General features: G+C 38.8%; 1 protein-coding gene across 1 annotated transcript in view; it reads right to left on the reverse strand.

The window, feature by feature from the left end:
- The window catches only part of pudp (pseudouridine 5'-phosphatase), a 29,407-nt gene extending 13,955 nt beyond the window's left edge, over positions 1-15,452 (reverse strand). Inside the window, exons 1-3 of the mRNA XM_079263977.1 lie at positions 15,370-15,452; positions 14,476-14,694; positions 14,080-14,309 (exon numbers count right to left, since the gene is read on the reverse strand). Coding sequence (XP_079120103.1) covers positions 14,080-14,309; positions 14,476-14,694; positions 15,370-15,439 — 519 coding nt within the window. The 5' untranslated portion in view covers positions 15,440-15,452. The remainder of the gene's footprint in view (positions 1-14,079; positions 14,310-14,475; positions 14,695-15,369) is intronic.
- Between the last annotated feature and the right edge of the window lie 6,836 nt (positions 15,453-22,288).

The raw sequence follows: 22,288 nt of genomic DNA on the forward strand, positions 1-22,288 counted from the left end.
TCAGGGATGGTAGGTCTCCTGATTGCTGACAATTTGTAGTAATTACGTGATGGGAAATAGGATGAGTCAACAGCCATTTCCTATTACTGCCATTTATCTGTGTGGGTCATGGGGGGGGAAAGCTCTGACTGAAGTCTCAGGGTGGTTTCTTGGAATAGGTGGTGCTTGGGAATTCTGCTGTTTTCCTGATAGATTTCGATGCCCATGTGGGCAATGATGAAGTAAACTGAGGCGACATGATTCAGAGGAACAGCCTTCCAAATCTGAACATGAGTTGTGTTTAATTCAGTTCACAATGTCATCTCAGGGCACTTTACAGACACATCAGCTCAAGCCAATTCAGAATAAATAGCCTAGTTAAGGAAAACCAACAGATTGCTTTGAATCTTGCCTTCAATCCAATCTCCAATCCTAAGCATGCACGATGCGACAAGAGTTTGTTTATTGGATTTATATGCTAAGTTACAGATTGTTGATAACAAAGACCATAAGATGTTTATTAAGTTTACTTTTTACCAGGCCATGATTATTTGTATTCGTGTCTACCTGTAGCTGTGTCTTTTGGACTCAGGTGGAGACAGACAGAGTTGTCAAATGATCCCCATTTGGTTATAAGGCAGATCTGGTGAAGAGCAAGGCTGCTTGGTTGACTTGTTAAAATCAAACAGGTAGTAAGAGGGAACTGGGAATGGATTTCAAAAACCCTGTCTGTGAGGTCTTTAACATATAGCTTTGAGAGATTTTCACACTTTCTGGGGTTAAGTCAGAGACATGGAATCTGAATGGGCCATTTTCAGAGACTCTGTAATGGATGCAACTTTCAGGAGCTGTGGTCAAAAAATTGTCAATGCGTGCTGTGGCAACAACCGGAGTACCCACTTATGGACACCAGCAGTGAAAAAAGCCTTCAAACCCAAAATGCCTTTTGATCTTTGCAATTCCTGGTATCATCTAAAGTGACTGGTGTAGTGAAAAGGACTGCAGCATTGATGGTTGCAGAGGCTAAAACTCTGTCATGGGTGGAATTTAGCAAAGCTGTGGAAAAGGACTTAGACTTGGTTGGCTTCAAAGAAGTTCTGGCAAACCCTTTAAGGGGCCAGGAAAGGAAAGCAGGCTCTGTCGCCGGTAGTTCTTGGCCTTGCTGGAGACCTTCTGACCTGAACTGGAAATGCCAGCAAGTGTGGGGAGGAACAACTTGAGAATATCTTTAATCTAGACACTATGTCCTCTACTACGAGGCCTTATTAATTCAGAGGAAGGCACACGCATCACCAAGGCAAAAGTCACTGGGGTAGTTCCAGAGCTCCCTGGCAGCAGGGTAACAAAGGTAGAGAAGATTTGCCTCGAGATGCTAAAGGCATCTGGATATTTTGGGGCTGTCTTGGATGACAAAGCCTCTTCAATGCCACATGAAAGTCTTGATAATACCAGTGGAGTGAAAAACTCAGGGGGGTAGCCCAACTAAAGTCCAACTATCAGGGAGTATAACTTCTCCACCTCCCTGGGAAAGTTTACTCCAGGGTGTTTAAAAAAAAAAAGTTCTAACAGTGTCAAACCTTAGATACAAAAGAAGCTGAGTGGGTTTCGTCAGGGTCAAGAACCAGTCCTTTACCCTTACAGAGTTGCTAAAGGGGGTTGTGGGCATCTGGCCATTAAGATTTTGTGGACATTTTACTAGACATAATTATTTATAAGTTTTATTTCAGTTGTATTGTGTTTTTGTCATCAGCTTCCCAAACTTAGCTGAAGCCATTTTTTTTCATCCTCATCACTAAATTTTCAGTTTTGAACACTATATCAAGGTCGCTGCATATGTGTTTATCGTGCTGTTTTTGGCAGCTAAACCAGACATACTACACTGATTCTCAACACAAAGTGTCAGACACGTTTTGCCACCAAATTTCTAAAGACTTAAATTGTGCTTTGGATTTGAATAACCCTCCCAACTGTGCACTGTGCTTTGTGTTTGGACATAAATAACCACACAAGAAGGCACAGTGAATTTACAGCTCTGGGAATCTCCAAACAGTTGGAGCACTGCTTGCTTAGTCTGATGTCAACACTAAAAAATGAAACCTTAGTTAAACTAAAATATTATAGTTCAGCAGTTGAGAAAGTTCTCTCCAGGGTTATAATGTCCGATTTGGCTTAAAATTTTATACTGAATCACTTCCAGGTCATTTAGAAAACTATGAGGTTTAAACCTTATGCAGCTTTATAATGAAATGTTTGTAGTAGTCTGTCCACCATATCTATATTAATGAGGGTTGTAGCTTTATGAGTATAGGATTCATTGCAAATAAATGTGCACTTAATGGGACATTTACTGAAGCATGACAATGATCATTTAATGGATACAACTTGGATTGGACAAAAATCTGCATGTTAATATTTCTTTCATACAATACTTTTAAAAAGTGTTGAGCCACCACCTATTGTTTTAGATTTACCTTCCCAGCAGTCAGGCTGTAGTAATATTTGGAGATGGCCTTATATCAATAGTTCCCCAGACTTTAGGGTCTGCCAGTGTTTTTCTTTTGATATTTTTTAAAAAAGTTGTAACTTATTTTCAATTATCAATTTTTTTACTTGACCATTTTTTAGAGGAATGTGTTCTTGTTTGTTGAGAAACTGAACACTGACCTATGAACCATCCACGCCTAAATAACTACCAGCAGCTTACTACAAAGATACATAGCTGCTTTCCAGTTCTTTTATGGTGTCAATAAAACACAGCAAAGATAACACAGTTTGACAGAAAGAAAACAGGTTTTCTGTAGCAACAAGGTGATTCTTAAACAGCTGAAAACTTAGCCTATGTCATCATGGTGTGCTGTGTCTCCCTAATACATTTGAGCGAACTGGATAAGTGAAAGACAAAATTAGAAGGGCCAGGCCAAAAAAAAAATATTTACACAGAAAAACAGGGTTTAAAAATAATATCCTTAAGAGTATCACTTTCACCATCCAGTTGGCCAAAGCTTCATCAGAAATATTCTCTGTTAAAGGGTGGTTGCAAGGAGCCATTTATAAGGAACGGTAACAGGGTGAAAAGGCTAAAGTATGGTAAAGGATACAAGAGGCCAAAAATCAAAATTACTGAAGTCATGTGGGATCATCTTGAAAGAATACAGAGAAAAAAGGCAGCTAACATCCACTGATGAGCTTTGGAAAGTCCTTAAAAGAGCCTGGAGAAGTATTCCTGAAGATTATTTAAAGAAAGGACTAGAAAACTTATCTTTCTCCCATTCGGCTATAACAACAATTGACATAACCTTGACTTTAAGCATCATAAAGTGCTTTGAGCAGCTGACCATGCAAACAGGAAGTCCATTCTCCCTCACGTCTGTAACCTATTTCAGTTTACAATCAGATAAAATTGGTCCATAAAGTGTGTTGTATTATCTGTGCTAATACTGAGCCCTCACCAACATGACTTAAATAATTCCTCCGTAAAGGTTGCTGTTGTTAGATATTCTGCATTCATCACAACTATTCCCCAGCAGCTAATACAAAAACACACACTTTGCACTTAAAATGTCTCTCTGGACTTGGGTACTGGACTTTATGACAGAGAGGCCACAAAAGTAAGTGATGGCCTGCATAAAAGTGAACAAAAGGGCCCCACAGTAGTGTGTGAATAGCCTGCTACTCTTCATCCTGCTGACCTATGACAGTGTATCAACATAAGACTATAGCTGCATTTTTATTACTTTTAATTGCGCAAAACCTAAATATCGCAAAAAAAAAAAAAAAAAAAAAAAAAAAAGGTAACGGAAACACTAACATTCCTCCTAAACATCACTAAAAAGATTTATCTCTCATGAGGTGTTTTTTTTATAGCCATTTCAGTATATATCGCAAAAGTGTAATGAACACACTTTTTTTTTTTTGCATTTGCACATCCCTGGATCTATGAGGTTATGTAACCAGTTCATTTTCAGTAAAGATGGCATGGTATGGAGCAGATGACTGTGAAACGCACAGTTTTATAATGTATTAGAAAGAGGAATGAGGAAGAAGGCTTCAAAAAGTCATGGCATATCCTCCACAAGTAGAAAACCCCAAAATAACACTACATGGTGGCTTGCATAAGCCACTATTCTCATAAAATCTCATCCTGTTGACAAGATTTTATGAGAATTCTGGTTAAACACTGTTCAATGGAAACAACTGCAAATCACAAAAGTAGTTTGTCAAAACTTTACAAATATCGCTATTATTTAGCAAAAAGCGCAAGTAAGAACGCAGCTACTGTTGGACCTCATTGCCAACAATGAAGAAAGCAACTTCTGGAATAAGTTTCAACTGGACCAGTCTTGTAAAGACAATAATCTATTCCTGAGTATGGGGGGAGAGCGAATAGACTGTGGTGACTTTAGAAGAGGTCACCCATAGCATTCCCCTACTGTGTATCAATGATGCTGATGTGGAGGGGGTGAACAGTACCGAGTTCCTGGAGGGACACGTTCCTCATCTAGGAACACCAAATTGCTGATTAAAATTTTTCTTCCCTCTTTTGCAAACTATCGTGTATTCCCACGGGCTGCACCACTGTATGGTACAGAGGCTGCACTGCCTCCTGCTGTGGTTAAGAAAATGAATTAATTAATGAATTAATGCATTTAGCTATTATCACACCCACATCACCCAGAGAGCTATCAGCATCATTGGTGACACCTCCCACCCTACAGCCTTCTGCTTTTACGGAAAATGTACCAGAGCCTTCAGGCCTGCTGCACAAAACTATTGATCAGCTTCTTCCACCAGACGGTTAGGATGCTTAATTCTGTCCCCTACCACTCAGCTGTAACTCGATTCAACAAAAGTCAAGGTGTTTCCAGACTCCAGCTCAACTTTTTTATTCCTGAGAATGAAGGTGTAAAGATAAACATTTTACCCCAGTTGTTACACCATCTTAAGACTACCTGCTGTTCCAGTAGTCACTTTAAAGCAGTGCTGTCTTCTTCTGCATATTGATTCCCGGTAGGGTTGGTGATATGACGATATATATCGTTTGGACGATAGAAACCGTCGATCGTTTCATATGAGGCTTTATTGTTTACGCCACGATAAGGTGATTTACTGCAGTATTTTATGTCAAGATGGACTTTACGGCATGCATGCTGTATAAACAAACGTGGAGGAAGACGGTAGCAGACGCGTTTCAGAGCAGGATAATTCACTAAAAGATGACCAGCCAACCCAAACTGATGAGCTTGTTCATAAAAGAAGGGAAATTTCTGTTGCATTGATGCAGTTTGGATATAAAAAGACAGATGTGGCCCTGCGATGGACTGGCAAGCTGTCCAGGGTGTACCCTGCCTGTCACCCAAAGCCAGCTGGGATAGGCTCCAGCTTCCCCGCGACCCTGAATTGGATTAAGCGGTTCAGAAAATAAATGAATGAATGAAGACGGATGTGAAACCGACAACAGACTAGCTCACAGTCCCAACAAAGGACTCCGACACAACTCATTCATCCATTATCCTAACCGCTTAATCCAATTCAGGGTCGCGGGGAGCTGGAGCCTATCCCAGCCGGCTTTGGGCGAAAGGCAGGATAAACCAATGGATAGCTCACCAGTCCATCGCAGGGCCACACAGAGACAAACAACCACTCATGCTCACACTTACTACTAGGGCCAATGTAGAGTACCCAATTAACCTAACATGCATGTCTTTGGATGGTGGGAGGAAGCCGGAGTACCCGGAGAGAACCCACGCATACACGGGGAGAACATGCAAACGACTCCGACACAACTACCTCATTTTATCACCTGCGCAAGAATCAGGATAAAGAATACAGAGTAAAGAATAGAGTCAATGAGCAAAAGCCACAAAAGCAGCGTCAAGTGGAGATGAAAGCTCATCATAAACTCCAGACACAAACGCTGCAGCAGGTATTGACCTGTCAAACGCCATACGACCATAGTTCCCCCAGATGGAAGGATATCACTGCTGCCGTTGCCAAGCACATCTGATAAATAACTGATGACTGACACAAAATTACACAGTTTTATATTGTTCTGTGTATAGTTATGGGGATATAAAATGAATTATATCGGGATATGAGATTTTGGTCATATCAGCCATAATTCCTGGTTCTGAGAAAGCATTTTCATTGGCTTATATCTACTTTTTCCAGAAAGACAACTATTTTTCCATTGGGTTTATGGTTTGTGTTTAGTGATAAATTAAGACTTCCTGCATACCCAACCATTTCAACATAAACTCTCAGATATTACAGTATAAAACAAAAGCTAAGTGTGCAAAACACACTACTGGTCTCCCATGTAAATTTACTGGCTCACTGGCAGGCCCATCATGGTAGCTGTTCCCATTTTATCCACAATATCCATGCAAAATATCTTCTAAAGTAAATCTTTGATATCCATTTCATGTTGCTCTATAGCTGTGCCATTTTCCTCCAAATTCAAATATTAAATAATGCTCTTTTAAAAAGATGTATATTATTCCCTAAAACACTGGAACTGGACTCAATTATCAGTTTCAAACAGCATTAAAATGAATGAGAACATTGAAAAAAGCCATTTCATTACAAATTTAACTAATAATCTGCATATTTAATAATGATCAACAGCAGATTTGTTCAAATTTTCATCCTGTGGTCCACAGTGAGCATCTTTATAAAAGTAGGTCAGCCCTCACAGTTATTTGGTTCTTTCAGTGAAATATTTGGCAGCTATTTTAGACTGACTCAAGATTGCGAAAGGCTCCAGGAATGTGTGAAAATATATCTTAAACAGCCCAGGAACCCTGAAAGCTCACTACTTTTGATCAAAGCGCTGCGTGGAAAGTGTGTGTCTATCAGGGAAGAAAGTGGCTGACATGAGGTCCTGCCTGCATCTCCGCAAACGAAGCAAATTAGATGCAAATAAAAAGCTCCTGACTGACACACAGAAAGATAAATACAAATAATATTGGGTGCATATTTTTGACACTCTGTTTGACATGTTGTATTATTAGTCTCTTTTACTAAGGGACTTGTTGATTTCATTAAAAGTTAAATCTCATGTCTCTGGAATTATACACTCAGAAGTCAATTTTTTTTTCATCATTCAGTTTTTGGTTAACACAAATATCTAATTAGCCAATCACATGGCAGCAACTTAATACATGAGTCATGTAGATATGGTGAAGATGACTAACTGGGAATGAAAAAAAGAATTAGAATGAGAAAGAAAGGGTTAAAGTGACTTTGGTCATCAAATGCTGATCTACTGGGATTTTCACACACAACCATCTCTAGGGTGTACAGAGAATGGTCAGAAGAAGAGGAAAATATCCAGTCATGTGCTTGACACTATTTCTGAAGGCCTAACCTGTCAACCTTATAGCAGATGGTCTCCAGCAGCAGAAGACCACACCGGGTGCCACTCCTGTCAGCTAAGAACAGGAAACTGAGGCAATTCACACAGACTCTGTTATGGATAGTGGAGGTATGGATCCGAAAGCAGAGATGGGAGGCAGGATGCTGAACCAAAATGTTCCAAACATTGACGGGGGAAACAGGGTAGACTACAGACAATGAACCAGCAAAGAAAAAACTGCAACTCAGAGGTATAAATGCACAGAGGGAGTAACAAGGAACAAGTGAAAATAATGAACAAATCAAACCAGGTGAAGTAATAAACAGGAAGCAAAATAGACTACAATACACAGGGGAGTAAAACTACAAAACAAACATGAAGGAACAACAAGCACTAAAAAGGCCAAACCATGAGAGTACCCCACTTCCACAAGGGACAGCTACCGGATGGTAAAAAAAACAAAAGAGTCCATAGCAGACTGGTAGGAGGAGGGGGCCCGGAGGAGAGACCAGGGTAAAAACACAAAGTCTATTCTAAGGATGCTGGGCCCTGGGGGAAAGTTCAGAAACACCCAGCACAGGACGACGGCTTGGAGACTGAGATGACGGACAGTATGTCCAGAGGACGGCTGGTAGGCCGCAGAAACAGCAGGTTTAGCTCAGGAGTGGTTGTGACAACAGAAGCGGAGTCTCTCAGGGGATGGCAGGAACGAAGTGGGCAGGAGGAGCGACCTCCTCGAACACTGGAGCAGCCAGGGACAGAGGAGGAGCATCCCTTTCAGGGACTCCCTCGGGAACAGGAATCAAAGGAGGGTGGTACCTGGGCGCTGACTTGGGGGACTGCAGCTCTGGATGGGACCTAGGCGTAGGCGTGAACCAAGGAGCTGGTGGCGAAACTGGAGACATGGGTTGTGGAGCTGGTGGCAACACCCATGACATGGTCTTTGGAGCAGGAGGCGACAACCATGACGTGGACTCTGGAGCCAGCAGCTTGAGAGCCAGTCTAGTTCCCAGAGCCTTCATCGGCTCTGGTTCTGGATCCAGCTTTACCAGCATTCCCACCGTTAGCTGGACGTAATGCTCACTGGACATCTTTGCTTAATAACATTGCTGGTCTGATGAGTCTCCATTTCAGCTTCACATTCAGATGGTTGGATCAGAATTTGGTGGAAACACCATACAAATTTGTTTCGTTGCAGAAGTTGGAACAAAATCAATGACACCTGGGAGGCAATTACACGTTGTAGCAGACACTGGTTTTCTTCAAAAAATAGGCAATCAAATAATGGCAAAGGTTTTCCTGAATGCTAGTCAATTATGATGATTTCCATGAAGGCCACAATTGTTGTAAAAAGATTATAAGTAAGACTGAAGAGCAAATTTGTTTGTGAGAATTGTTGGTGAATGATGCTTAGTATCCTTTGGACAGATGAAACCAAAGCCAAGATGTTTGTTGCAGAAACGCCTCATACCATCAGTGAAGTAAGAAGTGGAGGGATGATGATCTGGGATTCTTTTGCAGCACAGGACCAGGACACCTTGCAGTCTTTGAGCGCACCATGAACTCTTCTGTATCGCAAAATATTCTAGTCAAATGTGAGTCAATCTGCCTGACCGCTAAAATTCAGCTGAAAACACATGTCCGAAAAGGAATAGAATTGAGGTGCAATTGTCCTCAACCTGATTAAAATCTTATGATGGGACCTTCAGAAAGTGGATCAAATTACCAACACAACTATACAAGAGAATGATAACACCATACAGTAAACTATCCCAGATTGTTATGGATGGTTATGAGATGCAGCAGGGAAACATCTAAAGGGCCCATTTATGCTTGAAAAATTCAATTCAATTCAACTTTATTTATATAGCGTCAAATCACGGCAATGCCATCTCAAGACGCTTTACAGACAGAGAAGAAAACATAATGAAAGCCAATTCATAATAGCCTATATAAGGAAACCTGGAGGCTCCAACTCAATCTCCCATCCTGAGCAAGCACACTGGCAACAGTGGGAAGGAAAAAACTCCACTTTTGACAGACAGTTCTGTCTGTCTCTTGCGAAGGTTATATGCAAGATTTGTTTTTTTCCCAAGTAGATTTATTATCCATCACCTGATGCAAAAAAAATGTGTTAAGTTATATGGCTGACATGTAACTAGAGAAAAGCACCAAACAGAAAAATGGTGAAGAATGAAGACGACGATGTAGAAACCATCCATCCATTCATTATCCTAACCGCTTAATCCAATTAAGGGTCACGGGGAAGCTGGAGCCTATCCCAGCAGTCTTTGGGCAAAAGGCAGGGTTCACCCTTGACAGCTCACCAGTCCATTGCAGGGCCACACAGAGACAGACAACCAGTCACACTAACACTCGTTCCTAAGGGCAATTTAGAATAACCAGTAAACCTAACACGCATGTCTTTAGACGGTGGGAGGAAGCCGGAGTACCCGGAGAGAACCCACGCATAAACGGGGAGAACATGCAAACGACGATGCAGAAACCGCCAAATAAAAAGTACTTGAACAAGATGCAGAAGAAGTTGAGAAGAGCTAAAAGCGTTGTGGTTTTATTCTTCTAATTCTTCTGAGGTTTTCAAAAAGCTGTAAACAACTTAATAGCTGTCCAAACGATGTCAAAACATGGACGTGAACTCTGAACTCATCACTGCCCTCTAGTGGACAAACTGATTTAAACATATGGCAAAGCAAAGATGCATGGAAGTATAAGGGTGGCAACCAGAGTCGGTCCTGGCTAGTTTTGCATCCTGGGTGAAAAATCCACACCAGACCAACCCCATCCTATATTTCAAAAGTAATCCTAAATTTATAATTAAAATACAAAATGCAAGTTAGATCATAATTAACATGCATCAGTTACCCAGTTAAAATAAACCATAATAATGCATAAATTATTATCATTTGTTAAAATCTGATTAACTAAGCAGAACACACATTAACGCCCACCTTGCCCTTCGCAGAAAAACGTCTTTGGTGGCATTATATGATATTTACATACATAAGGTAGCATAAATGGGCAACACTGTAGCCTTCAAGGATTACAGTGGACATCACAGATTTAGCTACAAAGTAGTTGTTTAAAGTATTACCAAAACATAATATTTTGAGTTATGTGTTTTGGACTCATACTAAAAGAAAGAAACTGCACATTGGGCAGGGATTGTATGCATGATGGGTGAAAGCTGAGGCGGGAGGTTGTCAGCAGTACCTGAGCCAGGCCGGTAGAGATGACTGACAGCTCTCGCTGTGTGTTCTCAATGCATTCAACAGAGTGTGTTAGTTATTTTAAAAGCTATGACATTTTAGAAACAGAAACATAATTAAATAAAAAGCACACGACTTCAACTTTGGTTTTCAAGCTCAACAGAAATGTATTCATAATGAGGAGACATGTGGCATCTGAGGACAAAACTATCAGTCAGCATTTTCTGCTGGTGGCGGATGGACTCCCACACGTTTTGTTCTATGTGCAGGTGATTCTGCTTATGCCATTTCCATTTTTAGTGCAAACACACAATCACAATCATGGGCTGAGAAAGACTTGGGTTTTTAACTTTTCGGACACCAGAAAAGAGAAAAAGAATTCACATTTATCTCTATCATCACACCAACATCAGCGATGAAGGAAGGACTCTTTGGTAATCGGTCAGATTCTGTTAAGCATGAGCAAAACTAGAGCGTTTTAAGATCTGATATGATGAGTAAGGCCTGGTGTACACAAACGTGCACACACACTAAACATGTCATGTTGGTGCTGCATCAAAAAATTTCAATACTGGAGTTCACCACTAGGGGCAGTATACAGTACTTGGACTTTGAAATGGTAAACAATACCAATCTGCTGGTCACTTGTGATTGATGCACATTAGCCTTCAGTATGGCAAAGAGAGACGAAGACAGGAATCGCAGAATATGACAGTGGAATATGGTGGAATAAACTGGATGGCTGATTTTTTTTAATCACACACAACTTCTTTATGGAAAAAGGTAATGGTTTAAATTAGCATATCCTGCTATTGGTTGGCTCTCATTCACACTCTTTAGCTTTTTACCCCAACAGACTTCTCCATAAAAAAACATATCAACCTTATCACGCTGGTATGGAATGATATCAATACTAGCCTTAGTATCAATCAATATTTGGATTTATCTGCCCAGCCAGTGTACATTAGACATTGGCAAAAAAAAATAATACAAGAGATTAAACAAGTGTTAAAAGCTTGATTTCTTGAGTGAAATAAAAATAGGGTTACCCTTTATAGCCTGACATAAGAAAAAATAGTGAGAGAAAACCATTTTTTTTTTATATATGAGGTCTTTATTGGACCCTTAAACTAAATGTAACTCGACAATTATCAAATGTTTTTGGGATATTTATTATTTTTTGCATGTGAAATTATTATCATGTTGTTTTCTGTTTCCTGGCATCTATTAACTACTCAGAGACGAGTTTAAAATTGTGTTCAACAGGATTTGAAAAAGACTGCAGTTCCCACCTTATCCACTAGGGGCTCTAAAAAGGAGTCAATCTCCATAGACTCCATGTTAAAAAGGCGAACTTTACAACAGAACTAACCATGTTTACAGCCTGGTACAATAAACCATTTTCGGTTTATTAAGTCAAGACGACGAATGTGGCGCTTCCAAGGTGGCAATGGGAGGAATCGCCAACCAAGCTTTAATTCAGCTCTTTAAAAATCTTTGGGTGATGCCAGAGAGGCAACATCACCCACAGCTTTAATGAATAGGCAACTACAAAGTGATGTGATGTGACTTTTATATATTTAGTGGATATAATTCATGTCAATGTTCAACATGACGTCATTTGACAACCAGCCTGTGGTTCTGATTAGGTAATTGTAGGTCTTTCCACAGCACTGATTGGATCACTCTTTTCTTTCTCTGAGGCGAGAAACTGTTCTTTCATGTCAAAATGCCACAATCATCAGTCTGACACAATCTATAAAACCTGGAGATTCTCCGGCAGTTTCAGAAGCGCCATTAGCCTAATGTGCCTTATCTCCTCATTCTGATGAAGCAATTTCAGTCAGGATCAGGATCGGGGATGTGCGTGAGGATCTCATTATGACTACTGTTAACTGTTAAGAGGTCATTTGGCACACTTGAATCTGAGAAATGTAATTAGGTCGAACTCACAGCCTCTGTTTCATTTACTGCAACAAGAAGTGCTAAGCTTCAAGCAGCTGGTCTGAAATCAGCAACGTAGGTGCCACTGAACAAATATGATTGTATTTTCCGGACCATAAGGCGCACTTAAAATCCTTAAATTCTCTTAAAAAATTGACAGTACGCCTTATGATCCAGTGTGTCTTATGTATAAAATTAATTCTGGTTGTGCTTATTTACCTCAAACCAATTTTATGTGGTACAAGGTGCTCAAAAAGTTATCAAAATGTTTGTGTACAACTTTGGTAGGCTACGAAGCCGCTCCGCTTTGGAACGTTAAGGCTGTCAGCAGCCCCGCGGAGTGATACGTACTGAGCTTCGGCTTCAACGTAACCGGTTTAGTTTGTAGGACCATGAAATAAGTGCAATAAACAACTTGGTACCGTGCATTATCGGAAGGGTTTAAATGCATAAAAGGGAGTCTAGAGCACCGCGACGTGCAGTGGCGTTGTTTAACCTGCTCAGTCCCACACAGTAAACATTTTATAGCAAATGTTTATTTCCTTTTTCACAACGGTTTCTAAATATTAGGGTTGTGACGATATGCTTTTGTCCCGATTCGATTCCGATTTTTTTTTTTGGGTGCCGATTCGATTTAAATTGCGATTCTCACCATTCTTTGATATTGCTGATTTTTGTAGATTAAAAACCAAAAAATATTTGAAATTTTTTTTTTTTTTTTGCTTGTCATTTTCCTTGATTCTAAGTTGGAAAAAACAACACAATAAGCCAGACCGTCATTCTGCTGCTATAATGCCCAAGAAGAAAAGTAAAAAGATCAATAAAAACAATAAAAATGACAAAAAACAAAAAGTTATGATGGAATTTCTTTTTTATTTTAAAAAAATATCAATTTTTTTTTTTTTAAAACAAAAAAACAATTTTAAAATTGTGAAGCAAAAGAATCCCCATTTTCGATAGATTTCCCCAACCCTACTAAATATGCTAAAGTATTGGAACTGTTTTATGTTTGTTTCGATGTATGTTTATGCCAAACAACTGTTGTCAGGCTACAGCGCGTTTCTTTTATTCACCTGTCAAAAGCCAGCTGATCTGAACCATCTGGTTAACATACTGCTATGGTGACCCCCAAAAGCGAATGATATAAAGGTGATTTAATTTGCCAAACTATGTGTGCATGCGTACAAAAATACTGCACGCCAGTTGGCATCAGACTTATCACTGACCATAACGTGCCTTACAACCCGGTGTGTATAAAGAAAAGATGTGACATTAAAAGATCATTAATATTGCACCTTATAATCCAGTGCATCTTTTGGTCTGAAAAATAAGGTACCGCTTAATAAAGTAGCTCAGCAATAACCAACATCAATACTCAACTACTAAAAGAGTTTTACATCTACAGAGATTACTAAACTGCCGGACAGGACGAGGTAACAATAAATACATAAAACAGATGTGTTAGTTTAACCTGGAAGTTAACATTCATTTTAATCTCACATCAAATCTAGAGGCAGAGCTGAAAGGATGAAAATCCTGTGTGACTGGGCTTCGTTGTAAATCCACAGCTATTACCTGCTCTGGAGGAACCGGGGGGTTGAATCTGCTGGCGCACACCAGGAAGGAGTCCGGCTGCGGTTTACCGTTCTTCACAGCAGGATCGTCGCCCAGAACGATGTGGTCAAACAGACCAAAGAAATCTTTGTGCTGGCTGGTTTTCAGGCTGAACGTCACACCGGCCGAGCTGGTTGCCACGGCAATGGGGATGCGGCGCTTCCGGAGATGGTTCACAAGTTTCTCCACACCTGATTCACACAAAACAAACTTCCAATTCAAGCAAACTCCTGCAGAGGGCAAAAAATAAAACAGTCTGGCAGCTGAATATGTTTTTACTCTCATACTTGACACCAGATTTGAGCAGACTATATATTTCTATATTTCGCTCTGTGAGGATCATCCTGTGAAGCACACCTGGCATGAGTTTGGCAGAAGGAAAGATCCTTTCCTGTATCTTCCTGCTTTCAGCAAGCAGCTCCTCAGCTGTCATAGGAAGCTCCAGAGCATCCCGAATAATCTGAGCAGCATCCAGAGCCTTTTTACCCATCACCGATGACTTCACATCCCATGTGTACTGCTTCCCAAAGCGGTCACAGATTTCCTGGAAGGACACCGTGTAAAGTCGCTCTGTGTCTAAAATGAAAATGACAATAATAATCAATCAATCTTCATTTAAACAGCTCCACTTGTGAATATAAAACTGAACTAACCAGGAAACCTGATCACCAAGGTTAAATATAAAATGACTCCCCCAGCAACACATGACAGTCTTTAAGACATGTCAACCAAATATCATTTAAAAATTGTATATCTTACCTCCTCCCCGTTATGCTGTACTAATATTATGGTCAGGTAAAATTAGACTATTACAGGATAGGCAGTAGATGTTATTCTTGAATTCGGCTCACGTATGTTTTAAAAAATAGTTTAATTTTCCGTGAATTATTAACATTTAAAGGCTGTGTCAGTTCAGATGAAAAACGCTACACGAATGACCTTCCAGTCATTTTGGAGAACATTAAACATTAATATCTCTTATTTATGGCAGTTTTGGACATTTAAATGTAAGCCGAATTTATCAGTATATCACAATGTATAAAATTAATGGTAATACTTGTTTTAAAAGCGGCTATATGTGAGTATTTCTAAATAAATGTCCTAAAAAGACACTTTTCCAACGAAGTTCGTTGTGACAACTCTTCATGCTTGTGAATGAATGAATTTATTTCATTATGAGGTTCCAGTTCAGATTAATTAATCGACTATAAAAGAAAAACAGCACCAAATGAATAACAACTTTAAATATACCCAGCAATAATCCGTCCATGTCGAAAATGACATGGCTCACAGGCTTGTAGCTTCTGCCAGACACGGGCATGTTTCACTCGGTTTCACTCCACACTTTATTTCCGTCTTGACCACACTACACGTGGACAAACAAAGCTAACACAGAAAGTCCAATAATTACATAAACATAGTATAATCATACCTATCTTTAAGTACTACATAACTTTAATGTAGAAGCTAAGCAGCAAAGTCGATGAAGCATAAAAGTTTTCCATTTTAGTTGACTTCAGCGATTCCACAGATAATTTTTTGTCGACCGGACGCAATGGCTTTTGGGAAATGAAGTCCGCGTGTCTTTGCTTTCAGTGCACATTAACTTTATCAAAGTTCATGACCCGTTTTACATTGTGTACCAACACGCAGATTTTATGCGTGATTCTTCATATATAGCCAAAAAAGTTTCTAGCATTATTAGAAATAAATCAAATTTAAACAAATAAAAAAGAAAAGTTTTAAGTGGAGATGAGTGTATATGCTTCTGAGATAGATAGATAGATAGATAGATAGATAGATAGATAGATAGATAGATAGATAGATAGATTATTACTCCACAAGCAGCCCAAAGCGTTGATATAAGGCAGGGAGATCCATGTTTTCATGGTCTTTCCACCAATTAAACAAAGTAACTTCAAAATTGGGAGATAAGATTTGTTAATCGGCAACTATGTGCTGCAGATACCAGGTTGCAAGCAGTTGAACAGTTGATCCTAATAAAGTGTCTGGTGAGTATTAATAAATATAATTTGTCTGACATTACTATTAAGTTCCACTCTTGTCCAAAAATGGTCATATCTGACAAATGTGGCATCAGCTGAAAATGGATTCAGATGGACCACGTCAGAATAGCTCATCCATCCAGTCAATGACCGCTCAGTGAAAGCTGCGCCACAAGCCTGGCTTTCTTTGCATTAAATAAAATCTCTGCAGCTCGTCAGAGATCTTGTGTACCGTGATGGTGAATACAGAGTTCTCCCTCAGGCTGTAAAAGAGCCCTCCTGTAAAGCACGGTGCTCAGCACATTGTGTGGCTCATGTGGAGTCTGTGCACTAAATTCAAGACAGACACTTCAATTTAATCTACTTCAATGTAGTCCAATTATATTCCAATGAAAATAAATTCATCGTCTGATCCATGTTAGTCCAGTTTATTGTGTTCATATGAACCAGTCATTTAAAAAATCATTGGTAAATAAACGAACAGATTGTAGTGAATCTTCTCTTTCCGGAGCTGCAGGGTGGGACAGTGGAGAGGTAAAACTCCTTTTAAACTGAAACAAAACCTCCAGCAGAACCAGAAGCTACGGTTTTCTTATAAATGTTAATATTTGTCACATTTAGAATATAATTATTGATAAGATTATGATTGATTCTAGAAAATAATCTTAGTTTGATTGACTTTCTTTTCCACTTCAGGATCAAGAACTTACTCACTTTCCATTATGTAGAAAACCAGCTCTGTAGTGAACATAATGGTTGGCGTACTTGCTGTGTACTACATATGTACTATATACATATGACATGTACATATATACATATGATATACATATAACATATGGACATTATTGTTGGTCTCGTCTTAACTGAGATGTGTTGAGGATAACAGGTGGTGGACCAGAGGATTTCTAAAATTACTGACACACCACTCTACATAAGCATCTTACCAATCCAACTCTGATCAAATGCATTGATTAAACTGAAGATTGGCTGTCAGAACTGCTTTCTGTTAAATGAGAGTTCAGTTTTTCTGCACCTCACATGTGGAAAAAAAAACTCTCAGAAACCTGCAGCTCTGCTGAAACTCTCAGCTGCTTAAAATCAGGGTTAAAACCTTTTGACCATTTGCTGCCTTTTATCAAAAATAAAGCAATTCCTCACACTGGAACTTGTATTTCATGGAATTAATCTACTATAAGGTAAGGTAAGGTAAGGTAAGGTAAGATAAGATAAGATAAGATCCTGCTGGAAATTGTGACATGGTTTCCATACATTAAAAAAAAAATTAAATATACAAACAAAGAGAAAAAAGTAATCCTGGAGATTAAAAGCAAAAGGATAAATATAAAGTATAAAAGATTGATACATAAATTATGGATACAGGTAGATAAGGTGCAGTTTAACAGTAGACGAGGTATGAATAAGACAATGAAAATGAGAGATGATATGAGATTTAGCTCCTTTTATATAATTTAATTAATAATTTAATTGTTTTTAATTCCATTTCGACATTCCTGTCGAAATGGTTTTGATGTTTTATGTAAAACACCTTGAACTGTTACATGAAATGCTCTGTCAGTAGAGCATGTTCACTCGCAGCTCTTAGAATCAATAGAAGGAATAATTGATCCGTCACATTGAGATGTACATCAAAATTACTTTTTTGGGAAATTTATTTTCTGATTTCCACTGTTCACAACTTTTTATATAGCATTTGCATTTGGTTTGATCATAGTTATAAAAATGGGAAGATGAGCTTTTTTTTGGATCAATAACAAGCAGCATGTTTTATTTTTATCTATCGCAGATTTTATTTTTTCCCAGTTATTTTTGCTTCTCAGGTTGAAGGTACATTTCATTGTGTTCCTGTCAGAGATGTGGATCAAAAACTGTTAAATATTGTTCCGACTACAGAAAGTCTTTGGGCTTGTTAAATTTATTCCTCCCAGAAGGAAAATAGCATTGTTTTTCTCTTCAAACCTGTTTCTTTAATTTATCTATTCATAATAAGCCCCTTTTATCCTGTTTTACCAACCAAAAACAAGGATTTGAAGCTTCTGCTTGACAACATTTAACTGATTAAATCAGATTTTTCTGTCTAAAAAGTCATTTTTGACGCAGTTTATGATGTTGACCAGACCGCCCATTAGCTCAGAAAGCATGACTGTATGGAGAACACAAGACTGATGAAAAATGTGAGTTTGTTTGTGTCATTCCAGCTTTGATACGACTAAAAAAAAAAAAAAGACCTTTTTCTCTCTGAAACAATAAGATTAGGAGTGCAGAAGAAACCACACAGGAAAAGAGGATAAGCCTGATGATGCCTGCAATCCCACAAATCAACACAACAACACAGAGATGACAGTCTGGAAGAAGTAGCAGGAGACTGCGATGAAGCTAGCCTGGAGCCACACTTTGCTGTCTGACTGAAACTGTGTGTCTGTGGATATAAATAGTGGAATGGTACAAAAAAAAAAACAAAAAAACATCACAGCCAGAAACACAAGAAGGATAACTGCACACAAAGTCTGATTAGGAGCTGAATTCCTTCAGTTCAGGTGTTAGAAGTCATCATATGAAGGATGGAGCTCAGCTCAGGGGTTGAAATACAGAATTATACATAACCAAACATTTTTAATTAATGGCTTACACATATGAACATTTACAACCTTGTTCCAAAACCAAAATGACTCAATAGCTTCAATGAAATGGTAAATATTTTTCAATTGCTGATGTTAAATAGTGGTTTTACGACCAACACTGAAGCCCCAAAACCTGATCAACAAAAGGTGGCGTGTCCAAATAATGCACGATCATGCTACATGTCTCTGTGAAAACCCATGACGACTTCGCTGAATGATTTAAGTTACTGAAAATGTCGCTTTAAATGCAAGAAGTGTTCTGTGTGATCTGAGGTGATGTTGAGACTCAGCACATCGACTGACTATCCTGACTGAGACGGAGAACCACCAGAACAGTGCAAGACATTACCTGTTTGGGAGCATTTTGACATGATATTGTGAGGCTGATATCAAGCACAGGACCTAAAAGCAGGACATCCGAGACAATTTGAATTTAAATAGTTTAATTTTAACTACAGGCTTGGATTCAGATCAGGCATATTTGCTTGAACAGTTCATGGAGTGTAAGAACTTAAAAAAAAAAAAAAAACACAACCAAAATGGGAAGCAGACCAGACAACAGCAAACTTAACAAACATGATGGGACACAACGATATTTCCCAAAAATGAATACATAGTCTACAAATAAAAGACCATTCTCCACTTTTGTCACTGATCACGTGACTGGTATGTTAGCAACGTTGTTGGGTGGAAAAAAGATAAATCACGCAAACTGCTAGCCGCTAGCAGCTAGCGGCTCTGCTGCTACAGCTAGCTTTTCCTGTAGAAAGAAATATAGTACTGTGTTGTGCCTTTGGATGCTCTAATCACATTTCCAATGATGGATTTCATTTTCCACATTGCCTGCTGACCATGAACGACAGGTTAAATGTGTTGCTGCCACTGAGACAACTGGAAGCGCTCAAAGCTAGAGCTGGAAGTGCTCCTAGCTAGCGCTGGAGGCTAGCTGTTTTAGTGGCACTTAGTTTCATTTCACAATTTCACAAATTCAACCTTCCTTGCGTTGTATATGCAAGGGTGATTTTCAGTTCATTGTGTCAGTTGTGAAACAGTGATTTTACTTTAACTAAATATAACAGAGAAATTCTGAAATTTTAGATTGGGGTGTGACAGCCTATCGGGTTGTTTAGGTTTGTTTTCCCATTTTACTTGTTGTCTTTTTCCTCTTTTTAAAGTTGTCGGTGGAGCTCAGAAGGCCAATAAGGAGTACCGGCCAGAGCATATGCCTATTTGACTTCCAGTTATCTTTCTATCATCTCCAACCAGTTTGTCAATTCTCCTCTGACCTCTGACATCAACAAGGCATTCTTGTCCAGACAACTGCTGCTCGCTGGATATTTTCTCTTCATCAAACCCTTTCTGTAAACTCCAGAGATGGTTGTGTGTGAAAATCCCAGTAAATACTCAGACCAACAAGCATTTCACATAAAATGTCAGTTAAATCCTTTTTTTCCTTCATTTGATGCTCAGTTTGAGCAAGTCGTCTTCACCATGTCTACATGACTAAGTTGTTGCCATGTGATCGGCTGCTAAGCTAATAACTGTGAAGATGTAATTGAACAGGTGGACCTGAAAGTCATGGCTGAGTGTTTTCATATGCAAGACTTCTAAGAATTAGAGAAGCTGTTTCTAAACTGTAACAAATTCTTGAAAATCATCTTTTCTTATTGAGGTCATTAAAAATAATGTCAGAATTTTGCTACTGCAATAGATTTGCTATTTACTTAATAGTGCATTAGAAAACTGACATGTTATTTTCACACTTTAGTCTCTTTGCATTAGCACAATAATTTTGACAACCTTAATAAAAAATCTCATATTTATTTGCTAAATGTATATTTTTTTACATTGATCTGTTGAAAAAAAATCTGTTTCAGATCTGTTGATCTGAAAAAAAATCTACTAATGCAGCATCTCATTATTATTTTTATTCGAGTCATTATTATTATTATCATTATTATTTATTGCTTTTTAAATTCTAATTAGTACATCATGCTAAGGATTTTGCTTAAATAAAAAGGGGTAAAAAGGAATACAGCATTTTTCCCCACATAAAGCACTTTATACCCCCTGTCATAGGTACCTGTTACTATGGGTGGGAAAATCAAATCGAAAATCTGGATTTTTTTGCTTCACAATTTTAAAATAGATTTTTTTGTTAAAACATTGTCTGTTTTTTCCGGAAAAATAAAAATTCACAATAAAATTTTTGTCATTTTTATTGTTTATATTTATCTTTTTACTTGTCTTCTTTGGCATTATAGCAGCAGAATGATGGTCAGGCTACAGTGTTTTAACTTTCTTATCTTTATTTATCGCGTCAAATCACGGCAATGTCATCTCAAGACGCTTTACAGACAGGAAAAAAAAAAAAAAAAAAACATAATGAAAGCCAATTAGCCTATATAAGGGAACCAACAGATTGAGTTGGAAGCTCCCATCCTAAACAAGCACACTGGTGACAGTGGGAAGGAAAAAACTCCATTTTAACAGGAAGGAAACTTCCGACAGACAGCCTCTGCTGTGTGGGGGGAAGAGGACAGAAAGACAACAGACAACAGGTACTGCTACTCCCAGCCAAGGAGACCTGCTGAGACAGGAGACATACATGTTAATGATGCAACACTGTTATTGGGGGGGAAATAAGATAGAGAGCTAAAGAGAGAGAGAAAGAAGCTCAGTGTATCAGGAAATGTCCCTCAGCAGTCTAAACCTATAGCAGCATAACTAAGGGATGCTAACCATCCCTAGCTATAGGACTTATCAAAAAGATAAGTCTTCAGCCTAGTCTTAAAGGTGGGGAGGGTGTCTGCTTTAGTGTTGTTTTTTCCTAATAGAAATCAAGAAAAATTATGAGCAAGAAAAAGTTTTACTTTTTTTTTTTTTTTTTAATCTACAAAAATCAGCTATATCAAAGATTTGTGAGAATTGCAATTTAAATCGAATCGGCACCCAAAAAATCGGAATTGAATCGGGACAAAAGCATACCGTCACAGCCCAACCTATGACTGTGTGTCACAGATTCACACATACCCCAACAGGCACATCCGCGAGAAATGCAGAGTTCAATGTCTTGCCCAAGGACACTTGGAAATGTAGTGAGGGGAAGCCTGGAATCGATCCATCGACTATCTAGTGGGAAATGACTGGTCTTCCTGAGCTGCTGCCCTTATAGTACATTAAATCACTGAAACCATGTCTTGTATGTAAATCATGCAGTTCTCACATCTCCTACTGTGTAATGTCACAGCTGTATAATTACAGCAGCACCAGATAAGACTGTGTACCTTTACCCTGTGCACTTCTGACTCATTTTGATGACATTCATTCTTATTAGAAAAATCCATTGCTTTATGGTATCTTCCAGTGTGTCATCAACTGGATCTGCATTCTGCAGAAACAAGGAAAAAGTTAACATGATACTGACAATGTCATGCATCGTATGATAATAGCAAGGTTTGCTATGATCATATTGCAGCACTTTGCTATACAGTGCAGACTGCATGAATCATGTACTGATTTCAG

This window comes from Telmatherina bonti (assembly GCF_933228915.1).
Source record: "Telmatherina bonti genome assembly, chromosome: 24".
Classification (NCBI taxonomy): domain Eukaryota; kingdom Metazoa; phylum Chordata; class Actinopteri; order Atheriniformes; family Telmatherinidae; genus Telmatherina; species Telmatherina bonti.